Source organism: Trachypithecus francoisi, unplaced genomic scaffold (assembly GCF_009764315.1).
Source record: "Trachypithecus francoisi isolate TF-2019V2 unplaced genomic scaffold, Tfra_2.0 Contig00215, whole genome shotgun sequence".
Classification (NCBI taxonomy): Eukaryota; Metazoa; Chordata; class Mammalia; order Primates; family Cercopithecidae; genus Trachypithecus; species Trachypithecus francoisi.
This window is the reverse complement of record NW_022680509.1, coordinates 84491-108935: the sequence shown is the minus strand read 5'-3', so window position 1 is coordinate 108935 and position 24445 is coordinate 84491. Positions and strand designations below refer to the sequence as shown.

The following is a 24445-nucleotide window of genomic DNA, read 5'->3' as shown; positions in this document are numbered from 1 at the left end:
AACTCTGGGCCTGCCCCCTTCCTCAATCTCTTCCTTCTCCCCACTTCCTTTCTGTTTTCCTCTTTCTGCTAAGCGGCAGCAGATACGATCTCAAATGGCCGTTCTCTAGAGCTGTGGTAAGGCTGCCTTATCAATCTCATGCAGATCCCTTTGGTCAAGGTCTCACTTAGTCCTAACTCCTGTAATTCTCAAACGTTGAACAACACCCTGCATGCTACAAGAGCTACTTCATGGGCTTGGACATGAAGTTTAAATTCCTTCAAGAGTTTTAATCCGCATCATTTCATAATATATATATGACTATGATTCATCTTTTCTCCAATTATTTTGAATGAGTCAGTTTTATTCTAATAAAATAATCTCACAAAATAAAATCATGAAAAGAAATTGGTATTTGCATGCTGTACTTGAGCTTTCAAAGCATCAATAAATGAGACTTTCAAAAAGTAAGCATTCCAGCACTTTAATACCCAACTGAGAAGGAAGAAGTCCTTCCAGTTCATCATCTCGTGGAGCCAGGCACTCATCTCATTGATATTCTCTTTGCAAACTGGCCTCAGAACCAGCTTCTTTCACTTCACCTTTGACCCAGGCCAGCAGCTGCTTCTCTTGACCATCCACCTTGTTAATCAGGTGAGATCCAAATGATGAATTTAAAAAAAATCAAATTCATCTTCCTGAGTTGAGTTGATTAGAAGTCATGAGCTCCGGTCTTTGAAGACCTTCTGAAAAAGCAGCTCTCAAAAGTCTAGGGCAAGGACACCAGCACCTGTGTCATCGGACGGTTTCCCTGGTGGTTGCTTTGTGGCATCTAAAACTGACTTGGAAAAGCCCAAGCTGTGGCATCTGAGATCACCGCCTCATCCACCTTATACTCTGCTGAGCTGCACGGCGACCCGAGACACGGGGAACTGTTATCCCCATTCCGATGGACAAGGAATGTGGGAACATCCGGGTCAAGAATTCCATTGACTGGCCAGGCGCAGTGGTTCACACCTGTAATCCTCACACTTTGGGAAGCCGAGATGGGCGGATCACAAGGTCAGGAGATCAAGACCATCCTGGCTAACATGGTGTAAACTCCATCTCTACTAAAACAAACAAACAAACAAAAAATACAAAAAATTAGCCGGGTGTGGTGGCGGGTGCCTGTAGTCCCAGTTACTTGGGAGGCTGAGGTGGGAGAATGGCATGAACACAGGAGGCAGCGTTTTCAGTGAGCCGAGATTGTGCCACTGCACCCCAGCCTGGACAATAGAGCAAGACTTCGTCTCAAAAAAAAAAATTCCATTGGCCGAGGTCACACTGGATGTTAGTGGGCAGACAGAGGTGACTGCAACCCTTGTCTGCTTGTGCTTGTTTAACTGCGGTAGAACATTCGCTGACCAGACACATTTTTGTCACACCGTTTTAGGAATGGCATAGGATTCTGACTTTCTTATAAGGTTTTTCCCACCATAGGAAGGCCTCCAAAGAATTCCTCCATTCCAAAGCCCTAAAATTTTGCTTCTACATGTGCTGGCAGAGTTACCATTAGGGACTCCGAAGACTACAGAGTAACCAGAATAATCTGGAAGAAACTGTTTCCATGGAGCCCACATGGCGCTTAGAGCCAGCCCTTGCCTCCAGCCTACGGAGCACATGATGAATAACTCGTAAATAACACACACTAAAACTTGAGTGGGTTCTTCCTGTCCCTTTAGATTTCCTCATTGGTGTCCACCACGCTGCGGAGGGAGGGAGATCTTCCCAAATGTGTTCCTTCCTCCTGTGAGCTCACAGCCTTCCGGCTCACCGCAGACCGCCAGGCTCTGAGAGGGTCGAGGAGCCGACGTCTGGGTCTACACAGGACATAAATTCCTGCTGGTGCAATTCAAACAACTGTCAGCGCTTTTAGCAACTGCCAAGCCGAAGTGCTGTTTGCAGGACTGTGATGCTGCGGGCTGGGCAGCAGCTTGGCCTGGGGCTGTGTGAACCCAGGGAGAGGCATGACACTGGCCCGCTTACCTGATGCCTGGTCCAGGGCCACCATGACAGGTGCCTGCCAGGCCACCCGGGGAAACAGTGCCTCTTCTTCCATACCTCACACTATTCCAGCAGGGAATGCTGGCCTGAGAGCCCTGCTTGATGAGAACAAGGACTTTACACTCAGAGCGGTCAGGGCTGGGTCAAACAGGAGACACGACAACCATGTGCCCCTAATATTAAATAAGGTGTGTTTTCTCTCTCTCTTTTTTAGAATTCTCCCTTCATTTTAGAGAACTACAAGCACCCCATAGATCTCAGATAAGGCTGAACAGCATACATAAATACTTACATTATATCTTGGTCTTGGCTGGTTCACAAGTTGGAGACGCGAACGAACTAAAGTGTGTTTTAAGTGGGAGACAAATCAAACATCAGAAAAGGAGGGCTGGGCATGGTGGCTCACACCTGTAATCCCAGCACCTTGGGAGGCTGAGGTGGGAGGATCACTTGAGGCCAGGAGGTGGAGACCAGCCTGGGCCACAGAGCCAAACTCTGTCTTTACAAAAAAATGAAAATAAGAAATCAGCTGAGAGTGGTGGTGTGTGCCTGTAGTCCCAGCTACTTGGGAGGCTGAAGCAGGAGGACCATTTGAGTCCCAGGAGACTGAGGCTGCAGTGAGCTATGATCACACCACTGCACTCCAGTCTGGGTAACAGAACAAAACTCTGCCTAGAAAAAGAAGAGAAAAAAGAAAAGAAAAGAAAAGAAAAGAAGAGAGCAAAGGGGAACTGCATCTCTATTCTTATTCCTACATAAATCTGGGGCCCTGTAGTGGCTGAAATCTCCAAGCTACAACTTAAGAACCAGGGGTTTGGAGATGGAGACAGCCTCTGGCTGGATGGGATAGGGAAGGGTGAATGGTTGGGGCGGGGGTGGACAGGCAGGAAACACAGAAGCCTCCAGCCGGCCCCTCTAGGGCAGAACTCCACAGAGGCGTGAGGTGGATTCTGCGACAGTTCAGGGAGTTCCACTAAGTTCTTACACGCCACCAATTTCCCGAAGTGAAACAATGGCTCTTTTATTCTTTTCCAATATTTTTCTTCGCCAAATAAGAAAGCCCAGATGCCACTATTTCTGACATTGTGGAGATCCGATTTCTTTTTTTTTTTTTTTTTTTTTGAGACGGAGTCTTGCTCTGCCACCCAGGCTGGAGTGCAGTGGCCGGATCTCAGCTCACTACAAGCTCCGCCTCCCGGGTTTACGCCATTCCCCTGCCTCAGCCTCCCGAGTAGCTGGGACTACAGGCGCCCGCCTCCTCGCCCGGCTAGTTTTTTGTATTTTTAAGTAGAGATGGGGTTTCACCGTGTTAGCCAGGATGGTCTCGATCTCCTGACCTCGTGATCCGCCCGTCTCGGCCTCCCAAAGTGCTGGGATTACAGGCTTGAGCCACCGCGCCCGGCCTGGAGATCCGATTTCTAAAGTCCTAACGTATTCTTTAAGCAATAGCAAAGGTTTTATCCCTAAATAACTTAAGAATTATTTAATTCACAATTTTTCTCAGAGAAGTTCTCAAACAGGAACCATTTAAACACAAATAATTTAGACAGTTATAAAACTACAATTTTCCTAATCCAGTGGGAAAAGTCAATTGCATCCTATGTTTTATGCTGGTTGTGGTTCAAATTTGACATTCACAATGTCAGAAAAGATGAAAACAGAAAAATAACTTTTTGGTAGATTTCCTTGAGCAGCAAACATTTTCTTAAAAAGGAGGGTGTGGAGGGTTTCCTTTAATTTCTTAATTTCTCCACTTTTTGTCTACAAGTGGGGATAATGCTGCTTTCTTCTGAAGGCTGTCTTCAACATCAAAGGAGGCATCATGTGCAAAATGTGGAAGGCAGTCTGTGACACTGGGTAGCACTGAGCATGGGGCTCTCAATATCATCAGGCCCCGGACAGGGGAGAGACTGACACAACAAGGCTGAAGAAGACAGACCTGCCCTCTTTAGTGGGCACGGCCATTGATAAAAAATGATAAAGGAAATCTGTAAATTCCAGGCTCTATTTCTTAGACTCTGAAATGTGAATGTGGATGTGTAATTTGAAATAAGCGATGTTAAGAGCATGTGAACTGATAAAATTCATGAAGAAAGAGGGTGTGTCTTTCTAACACTGCTGTCTAGCTAGAATTTCTGTCCTCTTACCGTATTCTCCTAGATAGAGTACACAGGGTTGGCTGCTCTAACATTAATCTGAGCACACTGCAGTTTTGTCGTGGACCAGGGTAGAGTTGGAGACATGGCTCCTAGGTCACTTCTATTCACTATATGGCCCTGGAGGCTACCGGAGCTAAATCCCTCCTTTGGTAAAATGAGGCAGTCAGAGGTATGTAGAATAAAGTCTGGAAGTCCTATGATTTTATATACTTCTTCCTCAAGAAAGAAAAGTAAAGCCCAAATAAATGTAGGAATAACATTCTTACTTGAAATAGTTTAAGCTTCATTATTTCATTTTCACAAAAGGGAGAGATTAAAGTCTCATTTAGGAAAAAGCTATCATAGATAAATTATAAAAATATGTGGTTTAGGCTGGGTGTGGTGGCTCACGTCTGTAATCACAGCACTTTGGGAGGCCGAGGTGAGTGGATCACCTGAGGTCAGGAGTTCCAGACCAGACTGGTCAACATGGTGAAACCCCGTCTCTACTAAAAATACAAAAATTAGCTGGGTATGGTGGCACATGCCTGTGATCCCAGCTACTTGAGAGGCTGAGGCAGGAGAATCACTTGAACCCAAGAGGCGGAGGTTGCAGTGAGCCGAGGTTGTGCCATTGCATTCCAGCCTGGGCAACAAGAGCGAAACTCCATCTCAAAAAATAAATAAATAAATAAATATAAATAAAATATGTAGTTTAGTTATTTCCAGCAAAGTACAAATAAAAGTACTGTCAAGGTAAGGGGGAAAAGATCACTGGCAATATATTTTGCATTAGTGTAATTTATTACAAACATAGCTGCTAAGTAAAGTGTCCCTTTTCCTTTCTTAAACATATTTTAACAAACTGAATAGCTGAATATCAATCAAGCGTTCCTTTCTATCATGATTCTGAACAGACTGGGCTCGGGAATCCCCTGGAGACCAGGATAAGTTATGGCTTCTGTTACCCAGCAGGTGTGCATGCTCACGTATTCAAATCTGAATGCACTTCTGGGCCATTCACAGAAACTTTACAGCCATGCTTGAATGCCCTAGATATCCACAAAGCCCAAACTAAGAAGCTGCATCTTTCCAGTATCTCAGTTTTAAAAATGAGAATTTTACAGTAAGATTAAAACTTTCAGAAAAACACGGATCAACTAAAATTTACCAAAAAACAAGGAAGTAAATCAGGAATTATTGCTTAGTGGGTAGACACAGGACTTCTCCATTAAAAGTCCTAAGTCCTGATGGACAGAATATTCCCAAAGATGGGAAGATTCCTTTAAAAGTCTTTGAAAGAAGGGGGCATAATATTAGTATTTTCCACTGGAGACTACCCCAGAGATATTATCTCATGTGTAAAACATCCAAACTTGTGTATGAATGACATTTATTGTTAATTTCCTTAAATGATTTCTCTTCTTCCTCACCAAACCAGTTATCAACACTTGGGTTTGTGGGATGAAACTCTCTTCGAGCCCCGTTTCCGTGGAAGAGAACTTCAAGCCTCAATAGGCCCAACTGCTTCCCCGATTGAAGACATCCTTTTCCTCACTGCACTGACCCCTCTGCCCCTTCCCTAGGCCCCTCAGCCTGCCAGGTCTAAGTTTTCATGAATCTCAAGTAAACGAGAAAGTCAATCAGATTTAACAATCTTATTAATTTGTCAGTTGAAAAAGATGGCATCTATTATTTTATAAATAATGTTCAAAAAGCTTGGCTTAAAACTAGAAAGAAGGGCCAGGCATGGTGGTGCACATCTGTAATCTCTATACTTTGGAAGGCGGAAGTGAGAGGCTTGCTTGAGGCCAGAAATTCGAGACCAGCCTTGGCAACATAGTGAGACTTCCATCTCCAGAAAGAGTTTTTGTTGTTGTTGTTGTCGTTAATTAGCCAGGCATGATGGTGCACACCTATTGTCCCAGCTACTGTGGAGGCTGAGGCAGGAGGATCACTTGAGCCCAGGAGTTCGAGGCTGCAGTGAGCTGTGATTATATCACTACACACCAGCCTGGGCAACAGAGGGACAGAGGGAGACCCTGTCTCTGAAAAAAAAAAAAGAAAGAAAGAAAGAAAGAAAGAAAAGACTTTTCCTTGTGGTTTGGTATAGTCTTAGGCAGTTTGAAATGTATCTAGAAAAATAACCATGGTCTGTGCCTAACAAAACATGCAGACTTCTGTATGGTGGCAGGTGTAAGGAAGGGTCGAGGTTGGCAGAACTGTGGGAAAAGGTGTTGGAAATGATTCTCCTAATATGGAGTTGACGTGACTTTTCTTCACCCAGTTTTCCTGTCACTATTCCATCATGTTTTTTTCCTACTGAAGACTTTTTCCCTTTTGTACAAATTGATGTGGTACATGAGAAATTTTGTTACACGTATATAATGCATAGAGACCCAGTCAGGGTATTCAGGCTGTGTCCATCACCTGAGTACAGTACATTTTTATTGAGTCACCCTATTCTGCTATCAAAGCCTGAATTTATTTCCACCATTGTATCTTTGGTGCTTAATTCAACTGTGGTTAAAAGTTCACTAGGAAAACACACCCCCAAGGTAATCTACTTCCAATTCTCTGTATCTGTCTCATTTAAATATATTCCTCTGCACCCTGCGTCGTTATTTTGAAAGAAATTAGGCTACTGTGTTACTTGATGCTGAAATGCAATCTTTCAAGCTATTACCTGACATGCAATTTCTAAACGCAGTTCAGAAAAGTCATCCATTTTACAATCTGTAAAGGAAACAAAACTTGGATTCTAAGCCCAAAGACGTATACCCTGTAAGTAAATTTATCTTCACTCCCTCTACACAAATTTTACACAAGCCACAAGTGGTTTGTGCATTCAGTATGAACCCTGTGTATCTAAAAGGGGAAGAGTCAAAATCTCAGCTCCTGTCACTAGATAGTCCAAGAATTTAATATTAGAAAAGACATTGGGACAGTGGAAGCAAATAAATAAAGCAAAAGTCTGTTTCTGTTTGTTTTCTCATCTGCGTCTGGAACCGGTCCTGTTGTCATTACCAAACCAGGCTCACGAGCAAAGGCAGTTCACTCTCAAACACCTCAGTTTCCCCAAATTACTCCAGGACAACAGCACAGCCCTGTTAGAAGCTGAATGTGTGATTTCATCTCTTTGCCCATCACTCAGATCATTTTCTAAAGCGAGCTGTAAGCTCCTCCCCAGACAATTACTTTTCGCTCACCGAATCTCATTACCTTTCTTTAATAGACATGGTTTTGCTGGGTGAGTCAAGAAGGCCCTCCCCTGTCGGCGTTTTGATCTCTCCAGCAGCAAACATCGCACATGGATTCTTGCAGAGCTTCTCCTGTGGCTGTTCCGAAGAATCCTGGGGCTTCCAGGACACTGGGGCTGCGGTTTGAGCAACAGTTTTCCCAGCAGCTGTCCCCGTCTGCTCGGAAGTGGGCTCCCCGAACTCTGCCGCTGGGAAGGAAAAGAGCAGCATCAGCACTGAACTCCTCAGGCGAACGTTCTTCCAGCGATTCGCCCCCAACAGCGCAGCTCTGGGAGTTCAAGCCGTGGGCACAGGGCGGGTGACCCAATCCATTGGGATTTATGCAAATCTGCAGCACGCTACACCCGGAGAAAACCAAACTTCCCGGAGGGTTACCCACACGGCAAAATGCTTCGTGGCAATTGGTTTCTCTCCTGTGTGCGAGACACAGGAAGTCAGCTTTAACCATTGACTCCCAAACGATTCTAATTCTCCAAAACAATACTTTAACATTCAAATGTGCTATACTCACAAATGCAAACCCCTCTTATAACTTACGCTGTACTGTTTCACGCAAAAATAGAAGGAGGATGAAAGGCCCATGCAGTGTGGCTTGCTAGCCTGCAAAACAGGCGTGCAGGAAGAAACACTCTCGCGATTCGGAGACTGGGGTCAAGCCTTTCCTTAATTCCTTGTGCTTACCCAGCCTGGACCTTCGGGGTCATCTATTTCTAAAAGGGGCCACCAGAACGAACCAGCTCAGAAGGCCATTGTGTGAGTGACGTGACCAAAGTCAACAGAAACCCTATGAAGACGCGTGAAAGCGCTTCTGGTGGTTTTACTGCTGAAAACTTGATGTATCCTCTAGTCAGATCTGGGGTAGAATAGGATTACCACTGAACTTTTAACCAATGCTAGCTGTAAACTGCTTTTAGAACTTTGTTAAAAGCAATCGTAGACACACAGGACAAATCAAGCGGAAACTAAAACCCAGTGGCTTTCTAAAGTTTTAGGGGCACTAGTCATTACCTCTTAGTGAAAACTTCCTTTTCATAACATTCTCCACCTCCACCTTCTCTTCAAAGGGCAGCCTGTCCCCCAAGTCCAAGTTTCCTTGTGCATTAGTTTTAACCATGGAAAATTCCTTCGGTTCATCGCCAAGGTGGGTGATGGGAGGATTCGCCCGTTCCAGGCTTCCTTTTCTGGGAACGGCATATTTAGGTTCCTTATGGCTGTCTCCTTCCCTGGCTCTGTTCAGGATGGGGTAGGACACTTCTGCTTCCTCAAAGGACCCATACTTCTCCATCCCACTGTCTCGACTTGTCAAAGCTCTCTTGCTTTCTGTCTCTCCATATTCTCTCAACATTCCCTTGTTCCCGCTACTCTCTACCAAGGGCTGCCAAGCTTGTGATTTCAGAATGCTTCTAACTGGAGAGTCCGAATTTTCTATTGAAGAAGAAAACTTATAGTCAGTGGCACTTGCATTGTCGTCAGGAGGTGGCTTCGTGCGAAGATCCCCGGCATACATTGGAGCAACCGTGGATGCTACGGTAGACACCGATGTGTTCACGGCAGGTGAGAAAGGAATGAGCTTTCCACTCTGCACCTGGAACGACACAGTTTAAAAGTAAAAAAGCTGCTTGAAAAATATCCCCTATATAAATCCTGGTTTATGAATTGACAGAAGCTGAAATACTTGATTTGATGCGGTTTCACTGTTTCTCTTAGTGGAAAACCATTCCTGGACATAGTTATATAATAAGTTTCATTAAACAAAATCCTCTGGGTGAAATGCAGTTGTGCATACTATTTTTTTCTCTCCAAAATGGACTCATTCTACATATTTCCGCAAGCAAGGTATGAAAACAGAAAAAGAGCAACATACTTGGTAGAGTTATCATTTTTAGGAAGAAAGCTATCACCACATCACCTACAGGCAGCAGTTTCCTGGCAGAGCACCTTAATCACATCACTGACCTCGGAGGAATATTGCAGTGCAATAATTGAAGAACACACACACAACCTGCAATCAGACTAGAGCACACGCACCTGCTCCACCTCTCCCAGCGTGACTGGCTGAGTTTGATAGCGAGCGTTCATTCTCCTCTGTCTTATGTCTATTCTGTTCCGGGTAGAAATTGCTTTCGAGACTGGCTGGGACAATTTGTTAAACAAGGCCAACTTTTCGGCTAAGCTTAGAGTGGAGGAATCAGGTTCTCCTTGCTCAGCAAGCTCTTTGCCCTCATTTGTCTGGTCCTTGGCTAAAGCCTTTTGGTGAGCAGAGGCCTGTAATCTGAAAACAATAAAATGTCAGCAACAAAGGTACCAACAAACCAAAGCCCACCACTAAGTTTCTATGTTAACTTTCTGCCAAGTGTCACATCATTTTGCAAAGGGCTTCTTTTTCCCTAAACACATCTAGGACACAGGCAGGCAGCTGTTCAGCTACTCAGCAAGCAGAGTCAGCACAGGACACTTAGGATCATCGCTTCTACAAAGAGCAGACTCTGAGCTCTGAATTATTTCTACAAAACGAATTTCCTGTTTAAGACATTGAAGTCAGCTTGGCTATAGCTTATCGTAGACAGACAGGTGGCATTGTTAGTATCCTAATAAATAGAATGAAAGGGAGTCGCAAAGCATTACCTATGGTGTATTTAGACCTCATGTAAAGATGTGGTTCAGAAGGTGGTCTTTCATGTTAAATAATTAGGAAATGATATAGTCATCTGTCAACAATGTAATAACAGAAGGTCTTGATTTTCACTTGCTAAAGACAAACGGCTTAATTCTTAAAGAGACAAACGGCTTAATTCTTAAAGAGTCACTGCTTCATTTTAGCATTTACTCTTATAGGTTCCTACCAGTTTTCTAAAAGGTACTTAAATCTGCAATTTCCAGTAACCAGAGTAGTAAAGAAAATTTCAGGTGATTATAAATCCCTCCAACTGGCCAGGTCCAGTGGCTGATATCTATGGAAGGCCAAGGCAAGAGGATCACTTGAATTTAGGATTTGGAGACTAGCCTGGGCAACATCGTGAAACCCCATCTCTACAAAAAATATAAAAATTAGCCAGGCTTGGTGGTGTGCACCTGTGGTCCCAGCTACTTGGGAAGCTGAGGTGAGAGGATTGCTTGAGCCTGTGAGGTTGAGGCTGCAGTCAGCAGTGATCAAGTCTGGGTGACAGAGCAAGACTCTGTCTCAAAAATAAATAAATGAATACATAAATCAGTAAATAAATAAATAGCTCCCTCCAACTTCCAGCTAGAAGAGAAGGAAAGCCTGAAGTCTTTACCATCACTGTGAATCTCTAGAGGTTTTTAATGCAATATACCTTCTGCCCCTGACCAATCCGATTCTCAGATCTAGTAAAGGAGATATTCTGCCTTGACTCCTGTGAATCCCCAATGCACAGGCTGTCCCAGGCGAAACAGCAGTCAGCCTCCATGTTCCAGGTGTATAATGAGGCCAGTGACAAAAAAGCCACCTGAGCCTCAGAGTCCTCCGTGGACCTTGTGCAGTAACCAGGAGGGCAGGGAAACCAACTTCTCTGAGAGGGCCCTGCCTTGGGTGTGCCAGCTTTATCCCTGCACTGCCATTATTTTTAGCTTTTGTGGTTTGGCTCACATAACAGTAAAATGAAGGGATGTGACCTGGTGTAAGGACATAATTTTAAAGCACCACAATCTAAAACACGATGGTAAAACATCTACATTTAGACAGTATAAATTGTTATTTTCCCAGTCCCAAAATATAATGGCATTGTCTCTCTATAAATTAGAAAGAGGGAGGATTATTTTCAGCATGTATTTGTGTCTACAGGTGTTTGAAAAAGACTGGGTCTTATCAGCATTTCAACATTCAGATTAATGTCCCATTTTTCTTTTCTTTTTCTTTCTTTCTTTCTTTTTTTTTTTTGAGACAGTCTTGCTCTGTCACCAGGCTGGAGTACAGTGGTGCGATCTCAGTTCATGGCAAACTCTGCCTCCCGGGTTTAAGCGATTCTCCTGCCTCAGCCTCCCAAGTAGCTGGGATTACAAGCACATGCCATTATGCCCAGCTAATTTTTGTATTTTTAGCAGAGACGGGGTTTCACCATGTTGGCCAGGATTGTCTTGATCTCCTGACCTTGTGACCCACCCGCCTCGGCCTCTCAAAGCGCTGGGATTACAGGTGTGAGCCACCTCGCCCGGCCAATGTCCCATTTTTCTATTAATCTTTATTAAGTGCTACAACAGTGTTTAGATGAAGAACAAAATTTTTGAGGGATGACCATCATTATGAAAAACAAACAAAGCAACTGGATACGTGAGTTAGTGTGATTCTAGTTCTAACACATAACATATGCAGAGAGACGAAATGTTTTCCCACGCATGCCAGCATGTAGTTATCAGCACCTTGCGCTATGACAAAACAAAATGCCACACATTCTGAACAACTCAAGTCACTGACTTGTTTGTCAAACAAACGACAGACATTCAAGACTTTAGGATGCATCTGCTGTTCGGCACCTTTGCACCGGGTGCCGCATGCATCTGTATCTGTCCAGTACCTGGCAGGCTGCACAGCACTCCTAGCTACAGTGGGGCTAGGAAGTCTCGCCATTACAGGGTGGGTGCCCCCAGAACACGAAGCAGGGATAGGTTCACTTTAAAAGGAATTGCCAAAGAGGAAACATTCATAAGGAGAGAGAAGAAAAGAAGCATTAAGGATAGCATAGTTTTAAATTCAGAAACGTTAAATCAAAAATTTTAACAGAATTTTTTGCTAATTATTTTTGGGGAGAAAAAATCACGAAAGAACTTGAAAAGCAAATACAAACTCAGGAAATAAGAGATAGCAGCTACCCAAAGCAAATGGGGTAAGAATAGGTGTTCAGAGCTGGGAGGATTCACTCTGTCTCGAGAATATATGTCTTGGTGTTAAAAAAAAAAAAATTAAAAAAGCAAATATTAGCCATCAAAAAATCAGTAGATTATGTCTGTGTTTTAGAATATTGCTTTCAATCTAAATTTTTTCTTTCTGTTTTTTATTTTTTTTTATCAAAAAAAATTTTTTTGGAGATGGAGTCTGACTGTGTCACTAGGCTAGAGTGCAGTGGCATGATCTTGGCTCACTGCAACCTCCGCCTCCCAGGGTCAAGCAATTCTCCTTCCTCAGCCTCCCAAGTAGCTGGGACTACAGGTGCATGCCACCTCGCCCAGCTAATTTTTGTATTTTTATTAGAGATGAGGTTTCATCATGTTGGCCAGGATGGTCTCAATCTCTTGACCTCGTGATCCGCCTGCCTCAGCCTCCCAAAGCCCTGGGATTACAAGCATAAGCCACTGCGCATGGCCTTTTTTTTTTTTTTGGACAGGGTCTCACTCTGTCGCCCAGGCTGGAATGCAGTGGTGTGATCTCAGATCTCGGCTCACTGCAGCCTCCACCTCTTGAGTTCAAGCAGTTCTCCTGCTTCAGCCTCCCGAGAAGCTGGGATTACAGGTGTGCGCCACCACGCCCAGCAAATTTTTTTGTATGTTTTAGTAGAGATGGGGTTTCACCATGTTGGCCAGGCTGGTCTTCAACTCCTGACTTCAGGTGATCCGCCCACCTCTGCCTCCCAAAGTGCTGGGATTACAGGTGTGAGCCACTGCGTCCGGCCTCAATCTATTTTTTAAAAGTATCAGTGTTCTTATACAATCTATAGGCACATCAAGGTAGATTTATTGAGCCTTAAAATGGGATTAATTTTTCTTATATTTACTGTTTTTCTCCCATGGGTGTCTGCTTCTTATTTTACACCAGCAATTCAAATATTTCTTTTTAAAAAAACAAACTGATTTGCAAAGAGTTTCTAATGAGTGCAAGGATATACTTAGCTACAAATGCACCAAAAAACTGAGGAACAACTTGGGGAGGAACTGCAGGCAGCTGATCTAACAGCAGGTCCACAGAACGGGGCACTGACAAAAAGGCCTTTTGGGATGTCAATAACCTAATGGGATGAACTTTTTTTTTTTTTTTTTTCAGGAAGGGTGTCTGTGTGTCCAAGGTAAGCACAAAACCAATTAACAACTTCAACAACAACAAAACTAGGCTGGGTACAGTGGCTCACACCTGTAGCTCCAGCACTTTGGGAGGCTGAGGTGGGAGGATCACTTGAGCCCAGGAGTTTAAGATCAGCCTGGGCAACATGGCAAAATCCCATCTCCACAAAATACAAAAATGAGCCAGGTGTGGTGGTGGGGCCTGTAGTCCCAACTACTTGAGAGGCTGAGGTTGGAGGATCAATTGAGCTCAGGAGGTTGAGGCTGTAGTGAGCCAAGATGGCATACTGCATTCCAGCCTGAGTGACAGAATGAGACACTGTCTCAAAAAAACAAACAACGCCCCCTCAAAAAATAATAAAAATTTTCACTTGATTGAAGCAATGATCTCTGAACGAATTACTCTGGGAAATTAATTCTGAATTTATTGAAACATATTATTCAAAACAAACTTCTGGTTGTTTGGAAAGTTATCAAACTGCAATTTAATTGTTAGAAATTTCTGGCAATTAATCCCAGCACTTTGGGAGGCTGATGCAGGTGGATCCCCTGAGGTCAGGAGTTTGAGACCAGCCTGGCCAACATGGTGAAACCCCATCTCTACTAAAAATACAAAAATTAGCTGAGTGTGGTGGCACATGCCTATAATCCCAGCTACTCGGGAGGTGGAGGCAGGAGAATCGCTTGAACCCAGGAGGCGGAGGTTGCAGTGAGCCGAGATCCTGTCACTGCACTCCATTCTGGGTGATAGAGCGAGACTCTGTCTCAAAAAAAAAAAAAAAAAAGAAAAGAAAAGAAAAGAGATTTCTGGCGATTAAGAACAAAACAAACCCTTATCTTTTAGAAGGGCATACTGGGATATTTATGGATGAAATGGTAAGACCTCTAGTGTTTGCTTGAAAATAGCACAGGAGGAAAGGGGAAGTGAATGGGACACGGGCTGAGCATCGCCGGCCAGGAGGGGGCCAGGAGCGGGTGACTGTGGAAGCTGGATTTCATCACAGGAATCCACCAAGTTTCATGTTTCTATTTTCCGTTGTCAAAGAGATTTTTAAAACACCAATATGCAGAGACAGAAACAAAATAGAACAAAACTCCTTTCAAGTTTTTCTAGAAGATACACATCCCATTACAGTTTAGAGAGACCACAGTAAACAAAACCCCTTAGTACTAACTTCTCTGTGGCTTTTAGCTAAACCACCTCCCCAATGCCTCATTTTCATTGAATACTCTTTAAATGTATATATATTTTTAAAAAAAAGACATTATAGCCAAGGCTGAGAAGTCCCGAGGGCACTTACGTGGCTGCGATGACCACCTCCTCGGTGGTGATGGGCTGGGTGAGGGACCTGTCCTGCAGACGGCGTAGCCTCTGCTCCACAGCTGCATTTCTTGAGCGTCGCTTTGGAACATTTTGTTCATCAAAAGATTTTTCCATCTCCTAAGATTAGAAACATTGTGGAACCCTTATAAATTCAAGGAAAGAGCTGGGTATGGGGGCTCATGCCTGTAATCCCACACTTTGGGAGGCCAAGGAGGGAAGACTGCTGGAGGCCAGGAGTTCAGGACCAGCCTGGGCAACAAAGTGAGACCCCCCCATCTTTACAAAAAATGCGTAAATTAGCCAGGCATGCTGGCACAGGCCTGTAGTCCCAGCTACTTGGGAGGCTGAGGTGAGAACATCACTTGAGCCTGGGAGGTTGAGGCTGCAGTGAGCTATGATCACATTGCTGCACTCAAGCCTGAGTGTCAGAGTGAGACCCTATCTCTAAAAAAATTTAAAAATAACAAAGAAATTCAAGGAAAGGAAATGAGGGCGGTAAAAAGTCTTTACTCTGTTCTCCTACAGGACCTACAGGAGGGGTCACTAATGAGCACCTCGTATCATTGTCAGAAGTGTACACTCATGCTGTGTCCACGAGGTGGCCACAACCAGGCAAAGATTAGGAAGAAAACAACAGGTGGGCCAAAGCCGGGAGGGCCTTAGCATGCCCAGAGGCACATGAAGTAGGCTGGGGCCATGAGAGTCTCCCTCCCCAAGGATGACAATTTTTATTTTTTTTGAGACCGGGTCTCACTATGTTGCCCAGGCTGGTCTCAAACTCCTGGCCTCAAGTGATCCTCTTGCCGTGGGCTCTCAAGTAGCTGGGATTACTGCATCCAGTAGTGACCTCTATTCAAGCACATCAGCACGGCTTACCCTGAAAAGCAACCTCTTGGCGGCAACACTTAGCTTGGCTCGTTCATCCACCTTTTCTTCATCTGCAAAAAGCCACAAATTAAAAACCGGACATCATTAGAAAAGGTTAAGTTCGGTCTCCAAAACATCTTTCAGGGCTAACCTAGAAATCTTTAAATACAAGAATAGGTGCACCAAAATAATAATTGGTGGTAGTTTCCCCTTGCAGGGAGCCCATTCTTCCTGCTCAGTGAAAAGGTACTCATTTCCCTTGCAATTCAACCCAGCCAAACCAAAGCAAACTCTGTCCAAGGATTTCTACTCTAACTTTAGTCCAATCGAGATTTCACGAATATATTTTATGGGGGGAGTTTCTTTTATTTTTAAATAGTAGCAGCAGCACAACAAGAAGAACCTGCTCCTTTGGTTTGAATTAGTTGTTTTTATACTGGTCACTGTATGATTCTCTAACTGTGCTCAGAAAGAAGGGAAACATCATCTGAAAATTTCAACTAGATTTTATAATATTCACAGAATGAAAACCTGCAGCAAAGGGAGACAAGATGCTCCATCATCTTATTCTCTCAAAAAGCCAAAAACCTTATTATTAAATCCAGTCTAGAGACAATAAAGAAGAAGGAAAAACAGGGAAACAGGTACTTGCCATCGATAGCTGGTGTTTCTGAATGTGAAGTGCACCTAGGAAAGACATTAGCAAATAATAATAAATTAGCAGGTGGGAGCAGAAGATCGAAATAAAACATCATATTGAAAGTAAAAATAAAAATGCAATTAAATTCTTTTAAGAAATAACCTCCTGCTAGCAATTCTAGTTGTGTAAACACGCATACAGTTGTGAAGCAACACTGGAGCGTGTGTGCACACAATCCCAGCCAAGTATACACCCCGTGGAGAGAGACCAGGCACAAGAACAACTTATTAAACACCACTGATGACAATTTTCTAGACAAATCTTACCATTTTTTATGCAATAGTATATGACACTTTAGTTTAAAACTCAAATACAACAAGTAGACGAACATTTAGAAAATGAATATAAAATTCCTCAGTTATTTTCCCTGTAAAATCTGGTGAACATGCAATCTGGAATCTAATTTAACAAGAAAGTAAAAAATATTAAAAACATTAAATGAAGAAAAACAATATTTCTTACTTCTTATCATCTGAATGCAACGTAAAATTGTGTATGTATCATAATACCACTGTAAAGGCTAACATTCTTTAAAAAGACTTTTAAATAAGCCAAATAAATAATGCTTATAGATTAGATGGAAGAATTATGGAATCAACAGCATCCTATATAAATAGCACCAAGGCCATCAGTGTGGTAAAACTCCCATGTCATTGCCATGTTCCTGGACCAGGAAACCGCACATACGCGTGCCTACCTATCTGATTCCTTTCGTTCTGCTGAAGTTATAGGTTGGGTTCTAAATCTCTCGGAAGTTTTTCTACTTTCACCAGGAGAAAAATAGCGTCTTGGTTTCCGGGACCCTCTCTCCCGTTCCACACCGGTGGGCAAGCCAGGTCCTTCGGCCAACCTCTCCACCCGTGATTTGCTTTTAGAATCAAAGGGCAGAGAGTATAAGGAAGGCAAACGAAGACAGAGAAAGAGAAGACAGCAAAGGATTATGCATCTCTGTGAGTCAAGGCACAGGCACCACCAAACCCCTCTTCATGCCTCTACCATGCACGTAAGGAAGGAGACATTCCAGAGACCCAATCCGCTGGTTCCCCATTAGTAGGCAGAAGCAGAGTGGTAGTTTTTGAGCCATTTTCCACATAGTCGCCCTGCACACACTTGTGAGCTAAGCTAATATGATTCAATGCAGAACACAACACAGGTCGAGGAGTGAATCATTCTACCAGGGACGTGCAAGTGACGTAGCTGGAGGGCGTGTGAAGCATCACCTACAGTTCAGGTCTCCTGCAGGCGTTGGCAGATGCCAGGAACGCACTTCGGAGCTGGGCGACAGAGACCTTTGTGTCCAGCATGCTGATCTCCGCATAGGGCCCTTCAGTCTTGGAGCTGGGCAGCTCCAGCTCTCTCCTGGAAGCTGGGTCCTTATACTTCAAGGCCTGGAGCTGAGGGGGGCCTGTGAAATCTGACAGAGAGCGGGTACGGACCTTGCGCTTTTTCGAGGCTTCCTTGTTGTGACCAGTTGGTTTGGCGTCTTGGGACACAGGCTCACTTTGAATGTAGAGAACCATCTCAATCCTGCCTGTCCTCTCAGTGGGCTGGTGCTGAGCTTGAGAGGGGTGTGTCATCATGCTTTCCAGTTCCTTCTGATGCTCTGAGTTGACTGTGCTCACAGCAGGCTTACCAAAGTCCTCATTTCTAGAGGGATCTTCTGGGCTTCTCACAAGCCCATCACCCTCCAAAGCCAGTAGGGTTTTCTTGCTTTGCTGGAGAGCTTCAGTGAAGAGCACATCTCCTTCTTCTTTTTCTTCTCCTCCTCCTTCTTCTTCTGCTTTTGACTCGCAGATATGGAGAACTGGGCTATCCCTTCCATCACCTTCTAGAACCTTCAAGGTAGGCGGTTTGGGCACATTCTGGGTGGCTGATGCTACCCAGCTACACTCAGATACATTTTCTGGGGTTTCTGGTGTCACCAGCTTGGCGGTGTGACCGGTATCCGCGGGTTGGACATAGCCACGGATTGGCTGTCGTGCAGAGCCTGCTGCCTTGCTGGGGACCCTATCAAAGGCCGAGTGCTCGGATTGAAACGACAGGTAATGGACTGGCGCTGGCTGGTGTCTCCTCTGAGTTATGGACTCTGAGGCGAGTTCAGGGCTGTTTCGAGCACTTTCCTCTTTCACCAATTTTTCTCTAACTTTAACTCTTTAAGAAAGAAAAAGGATTTAAGTTGCAAAGTGCAGTAACGGCCTCACAGGAGGAAAGCATGCGTGATCACAGATTACCAGCGAACGGAAACTGACCTCAAGAGAGAATAACTTGTGAAAAAGGATTTTGGTGTCTAATGTTAGAAACCAACTACTTGTCAGATGATCCTAAGTTGAGTTTCCAATTTGCATATGTATGCCCTGGTGGTGCAAAACTAACTCTAACCCCTTGTAAAAGCTGACAGGGGTCAGATGCTATCCTGGGGGAGAACGGGTCCCTTCTGACCAAATAAATACCCAGAAGCCACAGAAAAATGCATTAATATACACCACCAGTATGCATTAGGGCACAATGAGGCTGGTCCCTTGAATCAGAAAGTTTTCCTCACGCACAGGCCCCGAACACGGACTGTGGGGGAAGGTTCCTGGCATACAGACACCTAATGACCAAACGCGGTAATTTCACTGTTGCCTGAAAATGTAAGGGAGTTTGTGATTATTTATGCTTTTTATTGAGCCCAAGGTACAATAATCGCCTCTCTCTCTCTATTTTTTTTTTTTTTTTGATATGGAGTTTTGCTCTTGTTGCCCAGACTGGAGTGCAATGGTGTGATCTTGGCTCACCGCAACCTCCGCCTCCTGAGTTCAAGCGATTCTCCCGCCTCAGCCTCCCAAGTAGCTGGGATTACAGGCATGTGCCACCACGCCCAGCTAATTTTGTATTTTCTTTAGTAGAGATGGGGTTGCTCCATGTTACCCAGGCTGATCTCAAACTCCCGACCTCAGGTGATCTGCCCCCTCCTTGGCCCCCCAAAGTACTGGGATTACAGGTGTGAGCCACCACACCTGGCCATAATCGCCTCTCTTTTAAAGCACTCAACTAGACATTCACAAGCCTTTTCATGCAATGCAGAGTACATTCATTCATTCAAAAGGCAAGTGGCCAGTTTGGGCATCATTATGAATAATTCTAGCATCAAAAGAATGTTGGAGAAAAGATATTTGCTGAAAGAATTAGTGAAGTGAGTATTTCCCACCACCATCCCCCACTCCCAGGGACTGCTGTTATTCTTAGTTAAAAACAAATCCAAAAAGAGAGGTCAGGCGCTGTGGCTCACACATGTAATCCCAGCTTTTGGGAGGTCGGGCAGCAGGGCAGGAGGATCACTTGAGCCCAGGCATTTGAGACCAGTTTGGGTAGCATAGTGAGATCTTGTCACCACAAAAGTAAAAAAAAAAAAAAAATTAGCTATGTGCAGTGGCGTGTGCCTGTTGTCCCAACTACTTGGGATGCTGAGGCAGGAGGCCCACTGGAATCCAGAAGTTTGAGGTTGCAGTGGGCTATGACTGTACCACTGCACTCCAGCCTGGGCAATAGAGAGAGAGACTCTGTCCCTAAAAAACAAAAATAAAATAAAAAATAAAGAGAGATTGCTCCAGTTGTTTCTAAAGTTATTCAAATATCTGAGAGCAAAACTGGCATCCTTTTCAAAAGCTACAGACCTTTTTCCATTACTGCAAAACAAAGAAACCAAGAGCTCTGACCGTGGGGAAGGAAGAGGCCTCTGCTCAGATCCCGGCTCAGTCAGATTGGCCTGGGTGGTGCTGGGCAACTCACCTGCCCTAAGTAAGCCTCAGTTGCTTTACCTTTTAAATGGAAATAATAGTGACATAGTGTAATGTGACATTTGCAAAGCACATGGCTTAGTGCTTAGCAAAGAGTAAACATTTAATAGTGTTATCTAGTTCTTATTTTTGCTTTTTGAAGTACCATGTAGTGGGAAAGGAGACACAATTCCAACTACTTGGGAATGGAAAACTGATTAGGGCTCAGCTTTAAGAAGTAAAGGGGGCTTTTGGAGTGGGAAAAGGGATTTCTTGCAGGCAGAAGAATGTAGACCCTTTACTTAAGCCTAATTGGCAAAAGAAATTATTTATGATGCGCACTGTATGGAAAAGAATAGTTTAATGACAAGTGCACCCTGCTAAATTTGATAAAAACTCCTATTTTTTTTTAAACATAAAAGGCAGGGCATCTATATATGCGTCATTAAAGGACAATCCAGACAGACACACACATAGGTGGTGACTATGAACAACTCAGGAAAAGAAAACATTCTGAGTTGTTATTTTTCCCAGAGATGAGCCCGTGTTGGAGGTTTTCATACTTAAAACGTTTGTTAATCAAAAGGAGACTGAAGCGCGGCTCCAGTTCTCCTGTGGAATGCGTGCTTCTGATCGGAGACAATCTGCATGTTGTCCTCAGCAGAGAACAAAGTGACTGTCAGAAACTCTGTGGGGTGCTTTGTCCTTCCATGACTTACTCATTCTGACTCCTTCCGCCTCTCCCTGCCCCCAGTCTTAAAAATGAAATGATAGGGGGTTTTGTTTGCTTTTAAAACCACATGCCCTAAATTTAACTGTTGAAAATTAACTTCTGGTTTAGAGATGAGGAGATATGAAAGCAAGGAGGTTGGAAGGGCGGGGAGCAGTGGGGAGTTGAGCAGAGGGGACGCGGGCTGGTGAGTCAGCTCAGGAAAGCAGCCCAGGGCCTGGCTGGGTGCTCACTACTGCCCCTTACTGGCCAGTCCTATGTGAGTTGGTGAGAAGGGAAAAGCAAAAGGTCAAGGAAAAGGTTTGTCAATCAAGAAAGATTGAAAAAGAAGGGGAAGGAGAGATGCTATTAGCATAGATTAGGGCAAGTGGAGGAGAAAAGCAAATGATTTGAAAATAACTTCCACATGATTTTCAAGTGCACCGGTATTAAAAAGGGCAAGAGGAGAGTGAGTGTTAGCTGATGCGTGGAACCGCAGGTCAGGCGGGAAGAAGCAACACTCATGCACGCACACCCCAGAGGCCGGCGTGCGGGTACCTGGATGGCCAGTTGATAAGTGAAGGTGTGTCCCCTTCGGAATCTTTCTGGAGAAACCACTCATGTTTGGGTTTCCCTGTACTATCGTGTACAAAAAACAAAACCAGATAATCTCTATTAAAATGTCAACATATACACAGACTTTACCATAACTTAAAACCTAAAGGCTGATTTTTAGTAAGAATAATCCTCACTTATAAGTGGGAGTTAAACATGGAGTACGCATGGTCACAAAGAGGGAGCAGCAGACACGAAGGCCCACCTGAGGGAGGAGAGAGGCAGGAGGACAGGGATTGAAATACAACCTATTGGCTGCTGTGCTTATTACCTGAGTGACAAAATATTCATACACCAAAGCCTTGTGACAATTTACCTACATAAGAAATCTGTACATGTACCCCTGAACCTAAATTAAAACTTAAAAAAATAAACAAATAGAAATATTATAGGAAAAAAAAGAATAATTCTGGCTTTTGAAACTGTATAAGCACATTTTGCTACAGAGTTTATATTCACTTCACGGAGTTTCCAGGACATGTGGCTCACTATTAAAATCAAGAGGTAAAAGTAAATGTATCTAAGGCCATTAAATCATGTTTTCACAAGTAATTTTAAATTATTAGAAAGGAGTCTGTTGGCCGGGTGCAGTGGCTCACGCCTGTAATCCCAGCACTTTGGGAGGCCGGGGTGGGTGGATCACCTGAGGTTAGGAGTTTGAGACCAGCCTGGCCAACATACTGAAACCCCGTCTCTACTAAAAATACAAAAAATTAAAAAAAAAATACAAAAAATTAGCCGGGTGTGGTAGTGTGCACCTGCAATTCCAGCTACTCGGGAGGCTGAGGCAGAAGAATTGCTGGAATCCAGGAGGTGGAGGTGGCAGTGAGCCAAGATTGTGCCATTGCACCCCAGCCCAGGCGACAACAGCAGGACTCGGTCTCAAAAAAAAGAATGGAGTCTGTTACAGTCACACTCTGACCACAAATACCAGGCAATTGTCTTGTAAGCAGCTGACTAAAAGTAAAAGGTAACTTAATTTCCATAAATTTTGCAGTGGCACATTGGTAAATAGCCTAATATAAAAAGAGCATCCACGTAAAACAACACATTTCAAATAAAGAAGATAATTAAAATAAATAAAAATAAAATAAAAAAATCAATGAGATCACATTTTTAGTTACTATTACACATTTTCCTTTTATAATTATCACTGAATAACGTGACCAACACAAGAGTTACAAGTACTAATTCAGGTCCATTCTGCCGATATTTATTGAGCTCCTAGTATGTCCAAGTAATGAGCTAAGGAACGACGAAAATGAATCCTAAATCAACATAGCCGTTAAAAACCTTATACTGCAGGTAGGCGAGGTCATACATAATACACACATTCATTCCTCAACACACGATTGAGTATGACGCCAAGCAGAATGTGAATGAGTAATTACACCAGGCTGAAGGTATTTTAGAGAAACATCATGGGTAAGGACAAACTTGTTTTAACAATGTAAAGCAAGTAAGTCACAGGAGGAACACTCAGATTACTGCCCTGCCTCCTCTTACAATGTAGGGGAAAAAAGGAAATTCTACAGGCTAGTTACAATGTTTACCAGCTCAAAACTTTATGAGCCCATCTGCAAGAATTTTTCAGCACCAGGCTGGAGACACATTGCAGCTCAAAAAGCAATTTCTAAAAGAAAATAAGAGTTATAATCAACTTAATTTTCTAAAATCATTTTGGTTTGAGTTTTGGTTGGAGGGGACAGGCAGGTATCGGGAACTGCTATTGTACATCTTGCTGTAACCACTGGCCTCTGTCTCAGTCTAGGGCTTGGACTGATCTGTTTCTCCAGTAAGATCCTCCGGCCTTGCTACTCCTCAAACTATCACCCCACCTCCCAATCCTCTGCATCACATCAATTTTGCTCACAACAAATAAAAAGTTAAGATGTATCTAGAGCCATTTCATTTCCAACTATAAAGGGTCCAATTTTCTCAACTTTTATTTGATGGGAAGAGTTTGGCACATCACCCACAGCCAGGAACGAAGGCAGCGCAACTCAGTCCAGCGTGCAGAGGGGAAGAGGGGCCAGCAGACGCCTGCTGTTGGAAATGACATCAAGTTCCTATAACGAATCTGCTGCCTTCACAGGGTTATGTTTAGGCTGAACACTTTCCGTATAATAGAGGGCTTTGTAAACGAAGTGCAATACAACTTTTTGAACATGACCTTCACTGGCAAGAATAAAACTTGGTCAGCATCACCATCAAACTCCATCAGGGGCTTGTGGAAGCATGTTGGGTCAGTATTTATAAAATGGAAATCCCACACAGACACAGGGGACTTGCTGGGCTCCACTTGCTTGTTACACCTGAGATATGGAACCAGCCAAAAACCAAAGGATTACCGCCAGGGTGGAGAATACTCAAAGTGTGAGTATATAGACAGTCTCCGACTTACAATGTAAGATGTATTGACTTTAAGATGTTGTGGAAGCGATAGGGATTCAGGAGCGCTTGTGCTTAGAATTGTGAATTCTGTTCTTTTCCTGGGCTGGTGGTGTGTGGTGTGATGCTCCCCTGCGATGCTGGGCACAGGCAGTGAGCCGCCGCTCCCAGATTGCCACCAGCCACACAACCGTGAGGGGAACGACCCATCCCCACAGTGTGCTGCGTGGCCAGATGACTTTGTCCAAATCCAAGCTAATGTGAGTGGTCTGAACATATCTGAGGTAGGTTGGGTGTATTAAATGCATTTTTTGACTTAATGTTTCCTTTGTTTTTCTGACTTGCAATATTTTCAAATTATGATGGATTTATTGGGATGCAACTCTGTCATAAGATGAGGAACATCTGTAAAATAAATACAACTGTATGTAGTAAGAAACAAACAGGCTAGGTGTGGTAGCTCATGCCTCCTGTAATCCCAACCCTTTCGGAGGCTGAGGCAGGAGGATCTCTTGAAGCCAGGAGTTTGAGCCAGACTGGGCAACATAGTGAGACCCCATCTCTATAAAAAATTTAAAAATTTGTCAAGCGTGGTGGCACATGTCTGTAGAACTAGCCACTCAGGGGGCTGAGGTGGGAATATTGCTTG

At 43.8% G+C, this 24445-nt stretch overlaps 1 protein-coding gene across 1 annotated transcript in view; it reads right to left on the bottom strand.

The window, feature by feature from the left end:
* The window catches only part of LOC117078550 (supervillin), a 101109-nt gene that overhangs the window by 58549 nt on the left and 18115 nt on the right, over nt 1-24445 (bottom strand). The window contains exons 3-12 of the mRNA XM_033202140.1: nt 21349-21429; nt 17548-18474; nt 17021-17191; nt 16276-16310; nt 15633-15694; nt 14734-14873; nt 11956-12051; nt 9452-9695; nt 8432-9008; nt 7386-7611 (exon numbers count right to left, since the gene is read on the bottom strand). Coding sequence (XP_033058031.1) covers nt 7386-7611; nt 8432-9008; nt 9452-9695; nt 11956-12051; nt 14734-14873; nt 15633-15694; nt 16276-16310; nt 17021-17191; nt 17548-18474; nt 21349-21429 — 2559 coding nt within the window. The remainder of the gene's footprint in view (nt 1-7385; nt 7612-8431; nt 9009-9451; nt 9696-11955; nt 12052-14733; nt 14874-15632; nt 15695-16275; nt 16311-17020; nt 17192-17547; nt 18475-21348; nt 21430-24445) is intronic.